The sequence below is a fragment of the Accipiter gentilis genome, chromosome 23, assembly GCF_929443795.1.
Source record: "Accipiter gentilis chromosome 23, bAccGen1.1, whole genome shotgun sequence".
Lineage (NCBI taxonomy): Eukaryota > Metazoa > Chordata > Aves > Accipitriformes > Accipitridae > Astur > Astur gentilis.
The window spans coordinates 21,857,415-21,879,891 of NC_064902.1; the positions used below are offsets into that span (position 1 = coordinate 21,857,415).

General features: G+C 38.3%; 1 protein-coding gene across 7 annotated transcripts in view; it reads left to right on the top strand.

Moving 5' to 3' along the window:
* Positions 1–22,477, top strand: part of LOC126049833 (contactin-6-like) — a 150,819-nt gene that overhangs the window by 91,449 nt on the left and 36,893 nt on the right. For 4 of the 7 annotated variants that reach the window (XM_049826878.1, XM_049826877.1, XM_049826881.1 and 1 more), the window contains 6 exons: positions 1,476–1,679; positions 3,221–3,323; positions 11,458–11,642; positions 14,176–14,312; positions 17,748–17,877; positions 18,950–19,100. In XM_049826878.1, coding sequence (XP_049682835.1) covers positions 1,476–1,679; positions 3,221–3,323; positions 11,458–11,642; positions 14,176–14,312; positions 17,748–17,877; positions 18,950–19,100 — 910 coding nt within the window. Of the gene's footprint in view, positions 1–1,475; positions 1,680–3,172; positions 3,324–11,457; positions 11,643–14,175; positions 14,313–17,747; positions 17,878–18,949; positions 19,101–22,477 lie in introns of those variants that run through there. The other 3 variants (XM_049826879.1, XM_049826883.1, XM_049826882.1) reach the window with 3 other exon arrangements.

Consider the following 22,477-nt stretch of genomic DNA (forward strand, 5'->3'; position numbering starts at 1 on the left):
AGCTGTAGGCTGATCCTCCCTGTGGAAAAACCCACCTATCTCCAGATTTTCTTCTGTAAATAGATGCTTTAATCAGGTACCTAAAAGTACATGGACATGTAAATGTGAAAACATGGTGCTTTATCTTGTGTGTATGAACACGTGGATGTACACACACGTGTTGCGTTACACTATTTTAGGAATTGTCGCATCTTCCAGGTTTACTGTACATCAGAAAAAAAGTTTAGCATTAAGCTGTAGTAAAATAGAGCCTATTGCAGGATTTAGCCAAGTATAGAAAATGTCATTGATTGCTCCCTGGAGATGCATCATTTCTAATGAGAGTCCTAAAATGTTAGAAGATGATAACATAAAACTCCACAAAACTACTGGAGTTTGCAGACTTATTACCATATTGTACCCATGTTGTAACTGGGGAGGGGGGGAAGAAACGTAAATAATCTTTTTCAAATGGGATTGTTGATGGGGGAAATGTGTAAAAATCAAGCTGTTGGCAGAACACTGTTAGCTTATGAATTATACATTTAATTAAGGAAAGCTAAACTGGTAGATTTTGAAACTTCTGATTTACTGTGCCTTATTAAAGACAGAATTTCAGTCCTGCTCCTGCTGTCGGATGCCAGCAGCGATGCGGAGCAGCCGCAGCACGGGGCTGGCAGGACACCTTGGGTGTATCCGTGCTGCAGCGTGCTGTGTTACAAGCACTGAACCTGCTCGCTGCAGTACTGGTGGCAATGTAACAAGGTTTGGCCAAAAAGGCCTTCTGAGAAGTAAGGTTCTTGGATAGTAAGCTGGCAGGGAGATCTGCCCTTCCAGCATGGCCTAGTCAAATAAATTAGTTTTAAATTGCTTGGACTATAGACGTATGTTATTAAGGTATGTGTTGTGAAACACTGTATGGAAAAAATGGCAGAAGAGGGTTAGGAAGTTAGAATAGGACAAGCAGCACAGAACAGATGTAAGTATGGAAGATGAGAAGGGTCAAATATGCACTAGGATCAAATATTAAATAATCTTCAAGGTATTTGTGTGCAGCTGAGCTCCCCCCTTCATAAGGTTCTAATGATAAAGCTCTGTGTTACAGGTTTCTTTTTTCCGTATTCAGAGTGAAGAAAGGAGCTGTAATACTGTGACCAGCAATTTGCTCTGGATGTTCAAAGGGAAAGTGTTATAAATAGAAATTATTTACTAAAACAGCTTTCTCATGGCATTGCAGCTCTGCCATTCCTACTTAAAAACAGGCTGAGCAGGAAAATGAAAAGTAGCAGGGGACAAAAACTTTTGTGACCTTCTGAAGTGGCTTGAAATGAGTTTAAAACTAAAGCAATGCTTACCTTGCCTTTGCTAATTTGTGCATCCCCAGTGGTTTGCCCTGTAACTGACTCGTTCTTTCAAATGGCAATATTGCACTTAAGCACTAATGGGAAGCAGATTATACTGGAAAGGATGCATGATATGTATCTGATGTTTTCTAGGCTTGTCCTATACATGGATCTTCAACAATAATACCTTGTGTGTTCAGGAAGATAGCCGCCGCTTTGTTTCACAAGAAACGGGAAATTTGTACATTGCCAAAGTAGAGCCATCAGATGTGGGCAATTACACCTGTGTTGTAACTAACTCTAAAGCAGAGCAAAGCGTGCAGGGGCCACCCACTCCTCTCACTCTCCGCAGCGATGGTAAGTTGTCTGGGGATGTTTGGCTGAAAACATGCAGCACAACGCTAACTGGTCCATCACCAGTTTTTGGAAATTGATACCGCTATACATCCTCATGGAGGTAAAAGGCTCCCAGTAAAAAGTTGTGCAGTGGGACATGATCCCGCAGCTTCTGCTGGATTGAAATGAGATATGAGCTGTCAGGACAGGGAGATGAGATAAACATATGCAAAGAAAGCAGTGTTTACTATAATTGAAAAATGGCAAGAGAATGTCAAATGGTATATTAATGTTTTTCATCTTACAGATGCCTGTGTTGAGGCTCAAATCTGGCAAAGCCTTCTAAATTTATAATCTAGGTATAGCTCAAATACCAGATCTAGAAAGCTGTTTCAAAGTGAGTCACTGAGGTGAGAAACTCACCTGCACATATACAAATAGCTTTCTGGCAACAGTTCTAATTAAATGTTCACAGTGAAAAAGACATACCTGGGAAATCTTTACACAAAGTTCCTTTTGTAAGTTTGCTCACCTAAATTTCAGTATATTGTACTGTTTGCAAAGCAGTGGCAGCAATCAGTAACAAAAGTCTGTATAGAGTTATGTTTCTAGGATAAATAAAACTCAGCTGTGAGACTATGCTGCTTTATAAGATATTCAATCAGGTCACCCAAAACAAAGTTATAGTTCCACAGCTCAAAAGTTAATAAATTGGTACAAACTGTGAGTGTAAATGCTTAAGATCTTTTCTGACTATCTTCTTCCTTTTCATCACGCTGCTTTATTCCTTTTCTCAGACTCATTCTATCAGTTTCTTTATCTTCTTCCATTCACTTTGGTGGCCTCTGGATTGGGTCCTAAACAGGCAGCCTCTAAGGCAATGGTGCAAATATAAAATATAAATATAAATTAATATAATGTTATTATAACATTATAATAATTACAAATTAATAAAATGAGAATTGGTTCATTTTGAGTGTAGGATCTGCCCTAAACTGATAATGGATTATCTGTAGTTTATTGGATGTTCAGCTAGATTTTCAAATATGATCATTACATCTAATTACATAAGCCTTTCTCAAGCCTAGAGCTCGTGATTGGATGTTTTAAAGAAGTTTTAAGTGTTCTACAAGTACTTTGGACAGAGAGAAATCTATAATTCTCTCTTGCACCCAGAATCTATTCAGTGTGCAGAGCAGTGGCCACTCAGTGAAGTGACCGATGTTAAAGGCATTGCTTGTTAACTCCTCTTAAGAGGTGTGAACTCTAAATTATCTCTAAACCCTTAATGCACAACATACTTCTACTGTAGAACTTGTCTAAAGTCATGCTCTTCAACTCTCAAATGCATAGAACTTACAGATTTCACCTAAGCTTTCAGCATAGGGCTGAATTTCACCCAACAGGCTAAGTCTGCTCCATAGACATCATGTGTTGATTGCCACGGGTGGAACATAAGGCTCTAACATTATTAATGCCATCCTTTCTTTTACACTGAAATTCTGTTGTACTAGACAGGTCTGAGGCTCAACTGGAGTGCTAGCTGTTTTGATGTTCAACAGGTGTGATGGGGGAGTATGAACCAAAGATTGAAGTACGTTTTCCAGAAACAACATATGCAGCGAAGGGCTCATCTGTTAAACTGGAATGCTTTGCCCTTGGAAAGTAAGATTTTTGTCTTTTATTAAAATGAGGGTTCTAACACTGTTCTACAGCATGAAACGATGGCTCTCTCTAATTTGCACAGTAGAATTTTTTGGTTAGAATGTGAATTTGTAAAACTTGGGGTTTTTTAACCTTATCTTGGTTTGATTGTTTCTGTGTAATGTGTTCCCAAGGAAATGAGAAAGAAAACTATATTGTAACTGAAGCCCACTTGGTTGCAGCTTGAAGGGGGGAGGAAGGGTGTGGAGGGAAAACCAGAACAAAGAGTATGTTCCTTGAGCGTAGTTTTAACTCCGGGATGAGACCTGACTTCAGGTTACAGCATTCAGTGTAGCTGCACATTCTCATCTGATCTGCATCAAAACAGGAATGTTTTTCTGTGTGGCATTGTTGTCAAGAATGAAACTTGGGGAAACAGGCTGTGTTTCAAGAGCACATAGACTGTTGAGAATGGATCTAACAGATTCACATGGCTCTCGGCACCCTCTTTTCCAAAGCAGTGCTGGAGAGCCCTGGGAAGCCCCAGCAGTAGCCCTTCCTGCTAAAATCTGCAAATCTATTGGGCTTGAGGTAGCCTATATTTTACCTAGGTTGCTTGGACCGTTGTATTCATTTACAGAAGCAGTAGTGCATTCAAACAGCAAGGGGTGCTCTGTATTCAAAGAGCAGATGGTTAAGTGTAATCTGAATAAGTGTAACCAGCCTATAAAAACTAGTCTTTCCAGTGAGCATCCGTTTTCCCTAGAAAAGCTAAAATAACCTTAGATTGTTGACCTCTATTTAGTTTAAGTTTACTTTGACAATCCGTTTTAAGGCTGTAAGCTTTTAAAGTGTTTAGAGCTTTCCCAGAGGTTAAAAGCCTGACTTGCAGACAGCACAAATTAATCAAATGTTCCTCTGGAACCTACACTGGGAAGTAGAAAAATAAAGCAAATAAAAAGTTAATAAGACGGGAAATGGCCTTCCCTTTCAGATGAGATTTTTATATAAACTAATCTTAGGGCTAATTTTTATTTAAGGATGAAGAATATTTCTACAGAGCCATATTCAAAGGCATATGCATTTTCTTTTTGGCCCAAAACAAGTACCAGACTGGAACACTCCTGCTAAAGCTGATTTTCCTTTCCAAATACTGTCAAGCTACTTCTCTTTAAATACCTCCTTAATTGTGTGTGAGTCAGTGCAGGCTTTACATTTCAAGTTGTCATTTCATATTTCCATCTGTTGCATGGAAAGCATTTAACAATGATACATTGGCTGCAGAAAAGCATTTCAAAAACAGAGAAAATGATATGTACAAAACAGTGCCTTCTTACTGAAGGGGTAAAGGTGGGTCACGTTAATGTGGCACATGGGTTTTGCCATTTTAAGAACATCTTAAGGAGAAAAAAACCCAGGTGGACTGAAAGGACATGTAGGTAATGAAATGCCTCAGTGAGCAACAGTACCTTTTATGCTGTGTTTAGAAATGGAATGGCTGAGAGGGTTAATGCAACTTTAATATACATTTTCTTCTTCATGTACAGAACTGCAGCTGAAATCAGTGCTGCCATAATTCCCTCGAGTTATACTGCATAAATACCAGTGATCCATGGGCAGAAATCCATTCTTCACAAATTTTTTTATATCATACTGCTACTGTGCATCTAGTCTACTGCATGTGTTTGAGAGGTACTGTTTGTGAGTAAAGGCTCTTTAGATATTTTGATAGATTAGGTGTCTCTACAGAACAGTACTGTTTTCAGTCTGCTTTTTTCTCTGTGAACAGAGCCTTGAACCACATTTTCACTAACGCGTCAATCAGTGAAAAAGCTTTATCTCAGAGCTGGCATTTATATGTGAATAAAGCAAGAGAAACCGATTGCAGGTGAAATACTCTTAACTTATTAGATAAGGCCAGATTTCTAAAGGTATGTAGGTGATTAGGGGTATTGTTAAAAGCTCAAAGTTTCCTGGCTCCAGCTGTTTACAGCTGTAGTTAGGCACATACAAATGCAGCAGTGAGGCTATCTGCACCCTTAGATGCCCAAATTCCACTAAAACTCTAGCCCCTACTATTGTCTGTTTATGTTAAAATCAATTCAGCTCAACATTTGTTGAGCTATACCTCTGATCTGCCACAAGCACTAACGGTTATTATCTCTCTTGGATTTTAGAACTGCTTTCCCATTATCCATAATTTTCTATATTCATACTGTTAGTCCACTGGTTCAGACAATGCTGTCAGCTGCTACTACCTCTGTGCTATGAATAACAGAAATCTTTCACATCTAAGGCAGATTATAGGCAACCTGCTGTGGTTTTGGCCTCCAAAAGTCTTAAATGAAAGTACTTTCATGGTATTTAGAGAAATAGCATCTCTTTTCTATATGGAACAGCAAATCATACCTATTGGACCTTGCTCAAAAAGCACTTCCACACTTAAAACACAAGGACAAGAGGCCAGACTTATGGCTCAGTTTTAAGATGCCTTTTTACCTGGGGGAACTCAAAGCCACTGAAGGAAGTATTCCTTCAGCCAGGCTGTGGGACGCCCTGAGGTAGAGATATTCCACAAAGCTTTGTTGCAAAGATCTCTTTTCGTATTTCACATGAAAATATCATGACTGACTCACAAATGGTCATCTAGCCAAGTCACAAACTCTTGCTTGTTTTGAGGAAAATAAATACAAGGGGGCCAAAGAGTCAGTATTTATTCCTGGGAAGAAGGTTTGGAGGGGTGGATCCCTAATGGACAAAAGCGCCTGGCCCAGCTCTTGACTCTGAATCCTGTTTTGTAGACCAGAGACCATGAATAGTAGAGAAGATTTTGAAAAGTAAATTAGTTCTCACTGTGATGGAAATACAGTTGGGCAAAAAGGAATTTAAGTAGCGTGCAACCATCTGAAGACTGGCATGGGGGAATCTAAACAGGCAAAAAAATGCACCTTACGCTTAATTCTTTAAAAGAGTGAAAACTGAAATATGAAATAGTAGCTCAACTATTTCAAATACTGTAGCCTGTGGCAATTCAATAGAAGAGATGAGTGTCTGTGTTCTGCACTAATATTCATTATGTTGACAGCGTTTAATACTATGCCAGTATTAACAGTCATGTTTTGGATCAAGCTATATTAATCGTGCCATACATCTAAATTATTGTTTGCTATGTCTTTGAGGGGATTGAGTACCATAGAAGGAGTTATGTTCAGTTGAGTTACTATGCTGCTTTCTCTAGATTTCTTCCAAAATAACTTTTCTGTTGCACAAATAAGAATAGTTTCTGGAATGAAAATAATCAGAGTAGTTTCCATGTCTGTTGCACACATTTATTAAACTGTCTGTGTTTTACATTTTCCTTCATTCTCTTCTCGAAGATAGGGAAATAATCTATTCAGAATCCTTGCAGATGGGCCATTGCCAGCTGAGGTTGTAAAGAGCATATGTGAATAATAACAATGTGAATAGATTTCTTTCAACCCCAAATATTCATTTTTCATAGGAAGACCCCACATTCCTGTAAATGTATGCAGGGAAGGGTTTTTCTAGAGGCTGTTAGTATAAGTAGATAATCAAACAGCTACAAGGAGGTTCCAAATAACCAATTTTACTAAACTTACATAAAAATAGCAGGCTTCGCTTCTCCATTAGGTGGCTATTCTAGTATATTCTCAAGGAGTTCATGTAGGAGGCTATAAAAGGATCAATTATGGGATTCCAAAATCATATATATGAATGACTTCTGCCACCACAAGTGCTATTTTCAGCCCACATTCCTGATAGAGCTTATACCTTAAGATTTGTACTTTAAGGGATGAGCAAGCAGCTCTGGAAGATCCTCTCTTACATTAGTTGAGTGGCTTGTGACCACAGGAGAATAAGACACAAGACCAGGTTTCAGAAAACTTTGCTGCTTTGCTGTTTCCCAAGGAATACATCAGGATGATTAGAAGCCTGACTGCTTTAATTATTATGCCCCTTGGATCCTAATTCTTCCTTGTGTCAGCAGTTGATGCAGACATGATAGCAGCTTTCAAACCTCAGCTTTGTCTCATTTGTTTAACTAGGCATGGTCTTCATTACTGAAGCTGTAGATTTAATTTTATTGTGAAGTGCCCTCAGATACATGGGACAAAAGATGAGGCACAGATGCAATGCATCATCTGGCTGCTGAGTCTTTGCTGCAAAAAAGGTGGAATCTTCATCTTGGTGCGGGCTGTAATGCTGTAGACAGATTAATTTCATGTTCAGTGTGACAAGACTTGTCACCAACCAAAAAATATTTTCTATTGCCTTTTCTTTCTGAGTTAGTAACTTATGGTTTTGTGATTCTGCCACCTGTATGGTAGAATATAAATTAAATTAGTACTCCTAGATGCTCTGAAGGTTTCAAATAAACTGCAGATTTATGTACATAGACACTCTCATATTTATGCACTGTTTTCTTATTTACTCAGGTGAAAGCAAGAGTTTGTCGATGAAGTGTAATAAATTTGAAAAGTGTAGTCATTGTTTCTTTATATATTCCAAAACTTTTTAGCCCCAAGCAGTTATCTGTTTTAATCTGGTTATCGGTAGTGACTAAATGAAAAAGAAGACCCACCAGTTGGCAGGACCATGCCAAATCTGCAAGGGAAGGTACTAGTCTGTGTAGCAATGTCAGATACTGGCCTTCAATAGCATATGATTGTGCAACATAATCCTACCAAAAATTCACAAGACTATATTTATGAAACTAGATATTGTATACATTTACCTATACCTAAAGGACAGTTTCACATCTTAAAGCATCAACTTGTAAAATACATAACTTGTTACAAAAAGCAATTTCATTGAAGTAAATTCTAAATTTAAATTCAGGTTTGTTTGGGTTTTTTTTATTTTGAAAGGTTTCATATGGCCTATAGTAATAGTTTCTGTTAAGAGATTTGGTTATCAAAAAGTAAACTAACATCAGAAGAGGTGGAAACTAGGCAAAAACTCTGCCTTCTGTGAAATACAGTGACTGAAGATGCTGGAAAGCCTATCATAATGAGCTATCAACAAAGTCAATGAAGAAATGCAGATATTCTCAAGCTGCTATGATAACGAAGGTCCTTCCTATGGATGATGGCACATGGCTGAGCTACGGCTCCTCCTGCAATCTGCTCATTTAACCTATAGCTCAGGCTGATGAGGAGCTGCTGTCCTGACAAATGAATTCCCTCTGCTGATAAAACTAGGCCACTCAGTGCAAGGCTGCCTGGCAGGAGAACAAAGTGCTGTTAACTATTTATTGCAATTAAGCATTTAAACACAACAAAGTTCATGAACCAAACTCTGAGGTTTTTATGTCATCCTGCTACAGTTAACATCAGAGGGAGTGCATTTCAAACACCCTTCTGTTTGGCCAAAAATGAGGCGAGTTTGCCTTGAAACATCCCCAAGGATGTCATTATAAGTATGTGGTGTGGATAAGGAAAACAGGACAGCGTCTTCAGCTCAAACCTTGGTAAACTTGACTTGACAAGTTGACAGAAGGGGCCTTTTTCCACAGAGCCCTGCCTCTGGCCTTGGTGTCAGTGCAGGCTTTCCTTATTCATGAATAGTCAGCACTAAGAGAAAAAAAAATGCCTGATAGAATAGGAAATATTTAGATGAAGCACTTTCAGGTAGCAGAGCATGAATCAATGCATCTAATTGATGTTTTTCTTCTCCCATATGGCTGTTAGTTTCCTTTAATCTCTTTGTAACAAAAAAAAAAAATATATCCAGAAGAGAAGCCTTTAAAGTAAGTAGTTAAATGCTTCTGGCATTCAATGCACTGCATGTTTCTGTTATACAGTGGCTATTCACCCACTGTTTAATATGCAATAGCATTTTAAAAGCCAGCCATGCTCTCCTTCGTGTCCTCAACAGTCTGTATCAATCTACTGCAAGACTGCAAAATACCTCTGGCTGTTTTCCTGACTAGAGCATGGCAATTGTGGGACAGACCTATTCTGCACTAGATCTGCATTTCTTTTAAATAACTAGAAGTAGCTTGGTTTACAGAAATTCTGCATGAATAATGTCATGCAAGATTTGTGGAGGAGATACCTTTAACAGGCCAACCGGTGCATTTGAGAAAAAGAGACAAGCCCTTTTAAAGTTCCTGGTAAGGACTAATATTAAAGAATTTTGCTTCTGAAGTAGGTTTTAGTCTCATAGTGAAGTGCTGTTAATAAAGGTAGTATTGACGACTACTGTTGTCCAGAAAGATTTGGAATTTAAACAACTATATAGGTCTTGAACCAAAATGGGAAATTGAAGATTAAAATCTCAGTTGTTCTTTCCAGCTCTTTCACTGGTTAATGATGTCTGGCATGTCCCAGTTGCTCTCATTTGTAGTAAATTTTTCAGCTGTATTGGAGGGGTCATGTAAGAGTCAGAACTTGTGTGTGTATGTATATATGAGTTATTCATATATATACATACCAGTGCAGAGCTAACACCAAAATCTGGAGCAAATTGCTTATAGTTCCAAACCGTTTTCACAGGCAGTTTGGTTATGGTAGAAAAAGCAAGGTAGCTAGAGAAATTATTATGCTGCTTGAATAGCTCATAGATATCCCTTGGTTAAATCTGTGGTCTCGGGACTATGATTGTCTGTTTTACAGAGCAGAGGGAAGGACAGCTTGGAGGCTCTCTTAGCCAGCTGAACTCCCACCAGCATGAGGAAAACACGTACAGACTTTCAGTGCGCCCGTCCTTATCTTTCAAGCTTAAATGTAGAACTAAGCAAATTTATGGCTCTGTTAGTCATTGCACGTTAGGGTGGTCTAGCTGTAAACTGTCCTGCACGTAGACTATTTCTGTTGATTTTATGTTTGTAGTTACTCTGTTAACACCTGCCCAGCTGTTCAATCCATGTAATTTGCTGAGTACTCACACTTCTCCTGGGTCCTGGCTCTTTGGGCTTTGGGTGAACTTGTGAGTATCATAGCCACACAGACTCAAAATGCAGAAATTAGGCCTAAACTTACCTGTGCTAAGTAATTTGTCCATTCTGTATTTGTAACTTGATTTCTTTGGTGAATAAACAAGGATTTGAACCAGGGACCTCAGTACTTTAAGGTGTGAGCAGTTATGGCCCCTGCTAAAAAGGAATAAATGCTTTGTAAGTCAGCACTGCAGGCCAGAGACCTTGGGGACTGGCAGACAAGGGCAATGTGCACTTCTAATTTCCATGAAAGTTATGTTTTCAAGGTCAGTACCGAGTGTTAGCTGTTGATGTTACTTCCAATGGAAAAGAAGTCAGCATTTAGCCAAAGCCTCTGGTAAAAAGCTGTTCAAAACGTAACTGCTTGTCTGCTTAGAAAAAGCAGCTTACTTCAGTTTGCAGAAACAGAAAGCAACTGTGAAATGCAAGACTATTAATATTTCAAAGTGTTTTGGTGACATAATAGATCATGAAAGTGAGGCTTGTATGGTTTGTGATATTACCAGAAATCCAAGAAGTATTTATAGCCGCCTTCACACTTGACTGTTTTTTTTTTTTATTGTATAGAATACATTGATCCAAATATAAATGAAAATGATGGAAAGCTACAAAAACATGAAACAAGAAATATTCTCTTTTGTCTCTATCTCCTTTCAGCCTCAATGTCTCATGCTTTCCACTTTCTCTCTCAACTGTCTGTCTGCCCTCCTCTACCCTGGCTCCCATTTTTTATACCTAGATTTATTGGTATTTTTAAGCCCTTTGAATTCTTGTCCGATATTTCCTATTTTGAGGTGTGAAAGTACCTCTAATGCTACAGGGAATTTGTTTGCTCTGAAAACCAGTCAATAATTCAGTGCCTCTGTGGTGTTTATTTGGACTTCCAAAGTCATTCCTTCAGTGTCACAGTGTTTAAAAGCAGGTTTGAGCCCTAAGAGTTACTGCGGGGAAAATCCAAATTGGCCTAAGAAGCAATCATAGAATTGACTGAGGACTTCATCCCACTGTTGGACTTGTGCCCCTAAATAAATTAGGTTATAAAATCTCAGTCTTATGAAACCCTGTATGTCATGCTTAGAAATAGAAATTATTTCTTTTTTTAAAAATATTATTCTTATGAAAGGATTTCACATTATCTTTTCTCTGCTATAACAAATACTCTCTCTTTTTCTCTAATGAAATATAATTATTTAGTCCTGTCCCTAGTATTAGCTGGAAGAGGTCTGATGGAAACTCTTTGACAAAGAAAATCGAACACAACAAAACTAAAGGAGTTCTTGAAATCCCAGATGTTCAGCAAGAAGATGAAGGCTCTTATGAGTGCATTGCAGGAAACATTCGAGGAAGAAACATTGCAAGAGGTCAATTATTTGTCTATGGTAAGCAGGTTGATTAATTTTTTTTTTTTTTTTTTTTTTACAGAGCATTATGGTGTTCAGATATATTTTGTAGATGAAGTCTATTAGCCCCTTACTGGAGATACAAAATGTAGTTCAGGTTAAGCTGATTAAAAAATGATTGGAGGTCTGCAGTGACCTTCACTGAATTACATCCTCAGCAAATAAAGATATTTTGCATTAAAACTCAGATTGAAAATGTGGGCTGTGCCATGATGAAGTTGTAAAGGTTAATACGAGGCAGAAAGAAATCCCTGGTACATTTACATGAAACATTAAGGGCAGGCAAAAAGATTTACTCTCAATAGCTCACAGCAGCATAAAGCTGTGCTGCCCCAGATGCAGATCAGGGAAGGATTCATGAGGTTTTGGTTCATGTGAGTGTAAGATTATTTCACCTCCTATTCTAGCTGAACTGTGTTGCTCCATAAACAGACGAGGGCAAAGCAGGGGAATCTCATTCCATTGCCTCCATCTCCTTCCTCCTTGTCTAAAAGTGGAGAATAATATTTCTGTGAAACTGTTCTCCCTCTCCTTTTCTCTTCCTGCATGCATTAATTACTTGCGATCCAAAGCACCCACGATGGCCCCTCATAGCCAAGGCAAATTATATGCTCTTTAGTCCCATACCAAGGGAAAGCAATATATTTTGACAGGAATAAGAAGGGAGATCTTTCCTTTACTTCATAATCTTTTAAAAGAGAAGGAAAAAACCCCCATGTAACAGTGAGGAAAAAAATTACAGAAAACTAGACCAAGCTTACAATTAACATCTGTTGAGAAGACCTGGGCAACTGTTTTTATTTAAGTAAATCTCTTCTAAGGAAGAGATGCAGGGTTTGCTGATAAGCTACCAGTCTCCTGCAGCCATGGCTAATATCAAGATATATGCCAGGAATAGAGCAGTCTGCTGCTGTTTTGAATATTTAATTATTTCTTTGCTTTTACAGGGTTATTTTTGTTCTCATTGCTCACTAATTTTTGCAGAACATCAGTCAAGCAGTTCCATTAAAATTAAGTTCAGTAGATTACCTGGACATGATTGATAACAGCATAGGCAATTACAAAATTATGATCAGTTAATACAATCTAAAACAATGTGCTTATTAAATGTGCTTTGTAAATTAATTAATAGCTGTTCATAGTGCAATATATAAACAGCACTCATGAAGCTTTTGCACAAGATTTTGTTATCATATTAGGAGTGGGCTGGTATATTAGCTACATAATTGACTTCCTCTTGCTTAATTTCTGTGCTGTGGTGTTTTCACTCTGTAGGCAGCTTGTCTGTAGCAAATAGGGTTTCTTTCCTGGATGCTGTCTGCTGCTTTTTGTATGATACCTAGATCCCATGCCTTAGGCTCTGAGAGCAATAAAAATGATGTGTAATTAGAATCACTTTTAAGCATGGTGAGCTGTATCCCAAATACTTTCCCATTCTGGGAAGTGACTCATTGGCATTGTATTAATCTAGTGTTGGACAATCTCAAGGTACTTTGTTGGGGCAGAGTTGTGAGCTACATGCAGGGTCATGCTTGTTCTGCTCACCTCAAAGGGTAACGATTCTCTTCCTAAAATTAAATTGCTCTACGTAAGAACTACATGTATGTGTGTGTATCGGTGTTTATATACACATGGAGACTACAGCATTGTGATTTAATAACCCAGCTAAAATTTTTTCACAGGATGTTAAGACACCAGCCACTTATACTAGAAGTAGAGGGAAGTAACTTACTATCTGACTTGAATATGGCTTTGGTCTATCCCAAAGTTAGATGGGTGTTAGATGTTCTGCCTAGGTCTCATATTCACTTATTTTTTGACAACTATTCTAAATGTCAGCCTGCCTCAAGCTAATTCCAGCTCAGCTCAGTCCCTGAGCACTTAGTTGGATGTTTACAGAGCTCACAGGCGATTCCTGCAAATTCTACTTTCACATAGCAATGAATTTATGTCAATGTGCCACAAGTATTCAGAAGGTGGTGTTCTAATCTGAGTGGCCCTAATTTCTTTGTGTAGTATTTGTGTTGTAAACTACAAAGAACTCACAGTCTGAACCCATGGTCTCAGGTATGTGGGTAAAACAGAGGGGAAATATTTACAATCCATGACTTATTAGCTACTGAGTAATGATTTTGATATTTCTATTTTTGGTGCACAAATCCAAGTACCTTGAGAGGAGGACTGTTTTTCAGAAAGTAGGGGTCTCAGTGCTTTCAGAGAGCATATCCAGAATTTCAGGCATCTAAAAACACTGTTTCTGCAAATTTTAGCCATAAAAATTAATAGTATCTAAACTGAACTTCGTGCCCACTAGCCACTTGATCTCTAACATTTTTCCAAGTTAGTCCTGAAGTTTAATGCCAGGCATTTGTTGTGCAGAATTCACTTGCAATATAATAAGAATGTGTTGGACAAATACAAATTAGCCTTGCTCAGTTCATTAATTTATGGCAGCATACCTCCAGCGAAATAATTTTTCTCCTGCTCAAAATGGTTTGCATATTCTTTTCAGCACTCCCTGAATGGGATAAAAAAATCCAAAATGCCTTTCTGTCTCTCTATGACAGTTTATTTTGGGAATGTAAGGCAAAAGGAAAACCAAGTCCTTCCTATAGTTGGTTGAAAAACGGTCAGCCGCTCATGTCAGAGGTAAGGTTCCTGTCTTCTTGTTGCTTTCTTGCTTGTCTTTTTTTTTTTTTTTCCATAATTTAGTCATGACATTCATTTTACAGTGCATTACCTTTTTTTTCAGAAACTTAATTACAGGTTAACATGTAAAAATAAATATAATAGCACAAACTCTTTGCAACACACAGCCTCAGTTCTTGGAGTTCCTCTTATTGAAAATGTATGGTATTGCCAGTTTATATATATAGACCAATTTCTTCATATGTTTTATCTTACAGAGCATCTAATTGCTACAAGATATGCCAGTAAGTATGGATGAGCTTAAAAATATCAATTACAGTTAGTGAAAGAAGGGTCTATCCAGAAACACTAAACACATTTGTAGACATAATCTGTAATTTGGGAAACTGGTAGGGTGCCAACTGACTGTTTGTGGAAGAGCGTTTTAGAGCTGGCATTGCAAAATGATCGGCCTGTTAACTTGCACTTTTCTTCTGTTTCTGTTCTTAATCTGTAGGCTGGATGGACCTTTGGTCTCATGCAGTATGGCCATTCTTATGCTAGTGTAATCATTTAACTGAATTAGCTATGAAAACCAGTTAATATTGAAGTTAATACTTTTCTGGCGCTATGTAGAGGAATAATAGACTAAAGAAAACCATATAAAGTCAGAAGGAAAAAGTGAATATGTGAAAAATCTCACTTAAAGGAAAAGGAAGGACCAAGTGGAAAGGGAAATAGTGAAGTGGCAGGAGTGCAGGAGGAGGGGGGGAAAGCAATTGGAGCTCAAACACTTAAGAAACCTGATCAGATACTTATGTAGACAGGTCTTTGAGAACCCAGCTTTGTCTCTTTCCAGGCAGTATAATTATACTTATGTGGTCCCAAGCTTTAGCACATCCGTCTTTTAATCTTCAGTTGTTGGCAGCCTCATGGAGAATGACTTCTGTGCAAAAGACTCTTTGCTGCATTTGCATTCTGCTGAGGCCAAGTTTTCCTTTATTATTAAGGAACTCTTCAGCATCTATCAGGCATAAAATGGCATGGCTCATCTGTAATGCATTTCTACTTGGTTGGAAAGAAATAATACTGTGATTAATTTCTGTCTAGCAATAACAGATACAGAATAATTTCTCAAACATATGGGGCAAATTAGCACCTGCTGGGTTGCAGAACCAGCACTTGTGTGAGTTAGGAGTACTTACTTGAAGCAATTGGAGGGGGGTCCAATCTTCCATATGATTTTTCTGCTGGATTAGTCCTAAACAGAACCCAACTAGCATCTGAGAAGGCTAGCCAGAATTTACTCGGATTGTAATTTTTCTGAATATGATCATTCTGCTCATTGTCACCTCTTCCCAAGCAACATTACCTAGTTTCTCTCTCTTTGAAGACAGCGATATTTAGAGTCTGTCACTCTTCAATTGCATCGTTTCAATAAAAAAGAATAAAACACTCTACAGAAACATTTTCAACCAACATTTTCACAGTACTTACAGTGTATCATAGATGGAATACTTCAGGCAACGAAATGCTGAATGTTATTGCTCAATGGACAAAATGGATAGTTTGGAGGTGAAAGTACAAGGGAGGTGTAATAAAATATTCAGTCTGTCACAGCACCCTGCTTGTTGGAAATATCACAGGAAGAATACCTTCCAGAGGCTTTCCACCTTGGGGCTGATTCTGAGGATATTGTCTACTCTTTGTCAAACCTTTCTCCCTGACCACCTAGCTGGTCATCCCTGCATTATTCCTGCTTGTGTACATGGTGTGCTTTATTCTTCTCTTTGTCTGCATAGCTCAAAAGAGCTAGCAGAGAATGGTGGGCAATTCGGCATGTGTATGAAACACGAGTATTGCTTCAGAAGGGGGTTTTACATTCAAAGGATGTTTGTAAAAATAGAATGCATCGAGAGGATAGCAAACAGCCTGAAGGTAAAACTAAGTATGCAAAAGATATCTGTAGCAAGAGCCTCAAAAAAAAAAAATTAACAGTGGCTAAGTAATGTTATGTTGTTAATTAGTTTGCAATACACCAGCCACACAACCGCAGGCTGTGCTCTCATCAAATTTCCAAGCTAAACAAGGTTGGGCTGGGTCAGTCCTTGGTTGGGAAACTTCCAAGGAAAAGCCAGAGTATTGGAAAATAGAGCTCCATAGCTCAACAGGTGGCATTCCCCTCTGCAAGCACCGCAAGAGCAATTCCCCAACAGGCTGTGCAACTGCCTTATCTGTGGCAATTCAGCAAGTTAGGTTATATACGTTCAGCAGTTCACAAATGCATTTTAGATGCATGTAGCTGTTCAGCAAAGACTGTACTGTATACTCTAGCAATGTATGCTCCTATTACTGCTTCAGGAGCAGGAGAGCCAGACTAAAGGAGCAGCATAATAATAATAGTAATATGTGTGGTTTCAGGCTTGCATTTGGTGATGGAATTTGTATTCCCCATTATGGGTGTCTTCCAAACTGATCTGTTTTGTTTGGGGAACGTATTCTCTTCTCCTTCTCAGTGTTACACTTTCCAGTGGAGCTATTATTGTCTCTGGAGGCTAGTAATAGTAAAATCACAAAATATTTAGCTTTAAGTTACGCTTGTAGCATGAAACAGGCTTTTTTCTATTTGCCAAAATAGAGCAAATAAAACTTCTTTTAATACACCAAACCCCAAGCTCTGGTCCAAATTCACCTACTGTGCAGTTTCCTTTATTTCAGTAGAATTGCACCAAAGTCTAGAAATTCAAGCCATGAGGAGCACGCTTGCTCTCTGATCTGAACAGCTGCCTATGGGTTTCCAATAGGAATTTAAAAGTGTTGGCTTTCCATAGAGCTTTTTCAGTGGATGATTTTTCTGTGACTTCTGATCTGATGACATCTGAAATGTCTGCATTACTTGAGCACCTCTGTCTCCTGTGGAGCTTTTCTGATCATCTTAGATTATCATCATCATATTCATCTGATCAGATGAAGTGGATAGGCCATGCTTCACCATGCCCCCAGACAGAGCTGCACGTGCTGCTGCTCCTCAGGAGCTGTATGGAAGATGCTCCAGGCTCCCAGTGTGGAGCAGCCAGCCGTACCTCCCCTGCGGTAGCTACTTCTGAGTCTGCTTCACGGGGAAGCATACTCAGAGATTCACAGTTCAGCAAGGCAGAGAAACATGTGCCACAGCTGGAACGTCTGGGCAAACCTGCCCAAGGCAATGACTCTGCAACATGTGCTTGGAGTTCTTGAAAAGTTCTTGAAAGAGCTAAGGGGTCTGAAAACATAACCATCATCATATAGCCAAGGTATACATTGTATTTCTGATGTGTTCATCCACATTGCTTCCAAGAAAGTAATATTTCTGCTTCTGAATTATGATCAGGTGCATCAGTGTGATACCAAAAACTTTGGGATTGTACACTCATTGGCTCTGTCAATATTTTTTGCTTTTTTTTTTTCTTTTATCAGGAAAGAATTAAAATAGAAAATGGAACTCTTATCATACCTATGCTGAATATGTCAGACTCTGGCCTCTATCAGTGTGTGGCGGAAAACAAGTACGATACTATTTATGCCAATGCTGAGTTGCGGGTGATAGGTGAGTAAATGTCACTGAAATGAGCAGGTGCTGAGTATAAGAGGACATTCATTGAAAAAATTTGAAATTAAGAAATGTAGATTAAATTCCACCTGGCAGTTCAAGTCTGTTGATATTTTTTTTGCTGCTTGCTCTTCACCCACATGCAAATGTTTTTTTTGTTTTATTTCGTGACTGGTTTGGGGGAAGAATCTAATCCCATGTGTGGTCTTTCTTTATCTCTTACACAGAAGTTTAATGAATGCTGTTTCTCACTTAGTATTTTGGGTTATTAATAGTTATTCTGCAGTTTTGAAAGGTCATTTCAGAAAGCAGGAAAAATAGTTTTAACTGTAAACAAAGAGCATATGGCAAATATGTATATAAAAACAAATAACATGTAGCAAGTGATCTCATTAATGATTACCAGAGATGCCCATAAAATGGAATTTGTTCATATGTTATAAAAAGTATTCTGTTATAGATAATCAAATAAGAAGTTTGTTCAACAGCCCAATACTAGTGAAACCAGTACAGCACAGACTTTAAGAGCACCTAACTGTTGTACAGGTCTTGTGTTTTCTCCTTCTCCAAGAGTGAATTTTCACATAAAGTTCTGGAAAAAGAAACACATTTCCAGAAAACAGTGTCAGTTTATGAACAGAAAGGCACTGAAAACCTATGTTTGTAGCTGCATACTCTCTGCAGATGAATACATGTGGCTGGGATCAGGAGTGTGGTGTTTATCCTGCTGACATAGCTCTGCTCAGGAACCTCATTCATCACAGATAGACTTATTCTCCCAGTCTGCAGATAACCCTAAGGAAAGATTGTCAGAGCAGACAGTTTCTAGGTAGACAGTTTAGAAACAGCATAAATCAAGATAAATAATAAATAAGATACCATGAATTCCATTCTTTGGTACTTACATACCTAATATGAAAAATGTATTTATATACTTTTGCAGAAACCTCAAAAGCAAAGCAATTATTGGATTCGCCTACTATGTAACTTGAAGAGAAGAATTTAGCAAGTTCAGTTAGTAACTTGTCAGCTACATACTGTTCTGCTCTTCTTACTTCTCTATTTTCAGCTGCAGCACCCGATTTTTCCAAAAATCCTGTGAAAAAACTGTCTGTTGTTCAAGTTGGAGGTGAAGTTACAATTGGTTGTAAACCAAGCGCTTCTCCCAGAGCAGTTATTAACTGGAGAAAGGGCTCAGAGGTTCTGCACCAGAACAAAAGGTATCGTCATAAACCAGTTGCTGGATGTTCTCTGTTTTAATAATATCATTTAAACATCACTGAAACACAGCTGGCTTAGTATTGCTTTTGACAGCTCATTGACAGAATACTTTGATGCCAGAGGCCTATTTGTCTTTAGCAGTGGCCATACAGTTCTGCAGATATAAAGCTGGTTGAGAACAAAGCCGAACTGAATACACAGGGGTAATTGTATGATACATACGTTTACGTTCATCAGCAGTTAATTCACTGCAATGCTATCAAAGCTGACTGTTTACCACATGCAAAGCCTGTGTGAATCAGCTTCATGTAGGAGACATCAGTGGAGGCTTCAGGGAAGCGGAATATACCCCCAGGCTGTGGCATAATTGCTTCACAGCTGTACAGGTTGTACAATAACCCATAGCTAAATCAGCCTCCATATTCTCTGTCTCTTCTGTTTAGGCAAGATTTAGCCACTGGACCAGCATACTGGTACACTCCCTCACCAACCAGCATGGGGTTGCGTGGTCTTCAGCAGGGCTTTACTGACGTTTTGTCTGTGATGACTAATAGCTTATTTGTGAGTTGCCACAAACCATCTACATTATTACATGCTGATGTCAATTAAATGGTGTCATGGTTTAACCCCAGCCAGCAACTAAGCACCATGCAGCTGCTCGCTCACTTTCCCCCATGCAGTGGGATGGGGGAGAGAATTGGAAGGAAAAAGGTAAAACTCATGAGTTGAGATAAAAACAGTTTAATAGAACAGAAAGGAAGAAACTAACAATGATAGTAGTAACAATAATAATAAAAGGATTGGAATATACAAAACAAGTGATGCCCAATGCAATTGCTCACCACTTGCTGACTGATGCCCAGTTAGTTCCTGAGCAGCAATCCCCCCAGGCCAACTCCCCTCCCCGGTTTATATACTGGGCATGACGTCACATGGTATGGAATACCCCTTTGGCCAGTTGGGGTCAGCTGCCCTGGCTGTGTCCCCTCCCAACTTCTTGTGCCCCTCCAGCCTTCTTGCTGGCTGGGCATGAGAAGCTGAAAAATCCTTGACTTAGTCTAAACACTACTTAGCAACAACTGAAAACATCCGTGTGTTATCAACATTCTTCTCATACTGAACCCAACACACAGCACTGTACCAGCTACTAGAAAGAAAGTTAACACTATCCCAGCTAAAACCAGGACAAATGGTAAAGCATTAAAATCAAAAGCAAGTTACTGATTTAAGTAAGTTGTGAATAGTATACATGATATACAACTGTGATGATATTTCCATATACAAATGTAGACAGGTGGATGAAACGGGCATCAGTGTCCAAGAACTGTAATCTTTCTGAACATCTCTTTCAGTTCACAAATATAACAGCAACGCTGTTTTATCACATTGTTTTCAAAGACTGGAAACAGAATCAGTAATTCATAAAGCTCTAGAGATTGAACACCAGAGTTTGCACACAGGACCGGTTGCTCAGGGCGGTTAGTTTTGGTCACGTAAGACTTAATTATAATTTATTAAAACAACATTATCCAAAACTGTGACATGAAGAAATAGTTCCCTGTCCCGTACTGGAGTAATGTAGAATAAACATAAAAGTGAATTGAAGAAGTATATGTGAAAGAAAGTACAAATCTGAGAAGAAATATATCACATAGGTACTCGCAATGAAACAGAAAAATTTGAGTAAGCAATCCATGCCATGGGGTGTGGAGAACTTTCCAATGATTTTTCCCCGCCTTTCACTAATGGCAATTTTATTTTCTGTTTAACTGCTAAGCTAATGATGAAAAATATTTTTCTAACTAGTGTTCAGTCAAATCTTTATTTGCCTTTTGATTGTATGGTCTATTCAACAAAAATGCCTGTTCATTCTTATTTGACTCAGCCTATGCCAACAGCATGTAGGAAACATGCTCAGTATACAGTTTGGCACAGGTAATCTCTGGATTTTCTGACACTGATGAGAACAGGAGCAAGGATAACACTGTTTAAAACTTACAATTTAAATAGTTGAATTAAGCCTAGATCTTGAGGTTCTAGTATCCTGATATTCCCCATCTGATTTGCTTATAAAAATATGTACATACTGCATACAGTATTTACTTGTGCTTCTGTATTAATTTACTAACAATAATTATAAGCACGCTGTAATTTTTGAGCATCCCAGAAGGCCTTCTGCTGCTTAGCAGGAGTAAACAAAAGGAGCAGAATTTACACTGAGGCAAAGGGAGAGAGAGTGCAAAACATTATTACCAGTGTGTCCACTGGTGCAAAGTAGAATTTATGAGACTTTTTGATTATTAAATGACAAAATAGCTAATGCCACGGTTTTAAAGAAGAGAAAATAGATCACGTATACAGTATTTTTACAGAGATCTTTGTCACAGAAAATAGAAAATGAAATAAGGATTTGTATGGCTGTAATTAAATTACACAGCTAAGTAAAGTACTAAAATCACATGTATCTTTGTTCATAAAAAAGGGAAGGAACCTGGTCTGCCTTTCTCTCTCTATATGATTAAACCCTGACATGTCACATACAGGTTAACTATTTTAACTAAAGCTTTCCTTATTTCTCTTCCCATTTTATTATGCAGCAATTATAATATCTATGGACTCCTTTATTAGCTTTTTTTTTTTTAATATTTGGTTGGGTTATAAATGCTGAAAAAAAGGAAATACAATTCCTTACAGTTCTGACTGCAAAACTGTGATGGACACATTGCTAAATAAGTCATATCACATAGCTTCTTCAGAATGATTTAGACAAATTCAATCTTTTGTTACAGAAATAGTGCAGCTAGACCTATTCCACCCTAAGGGGAAAGAATATTCTTTCTTTTTCACTTTCTATCTTTCACTCATAACAATAGTTTATTCCTTCTTTTTCACCTGCTTCCTTTCACTCGTGATAATACTTTATTCCTGATAGTCATGCATGCATGTTCACTGCTTTCTCTGATCATCTGAGCTCTTAATATGACAAGATAAGACTGCTTTATATTAATGTTAGTTTGCAAGTGTGTAAAGAGAAGTGTGTTAACTAGGAAGAGCTAATTAATAGACTATCCAAATAATAAAAGCACCATGAAATATTTTTTATTTGATTTCCTCTGATGGTTTTTTATGAAGCCTTTTTAAGTTTACGAAGCTGCAGTATTTGTGCCCCTGCTATTTGAAAAATATCTTAACATTTCCTGAGTCTGAAGTGTAATCTTCTGAATCTCTTGCCACAGTCCAGCAGTGAAGGTCCTCAGCCCTCAGTCCCCTTTTCAGGGCGCAGAGATTTTCCTCCATCCCTTTTGTCTCTCCATCTTCTCTGCAGCTCAAACACATTGTTACCCAGATCTTCAACAACTTGTATGCTCTGATTTAT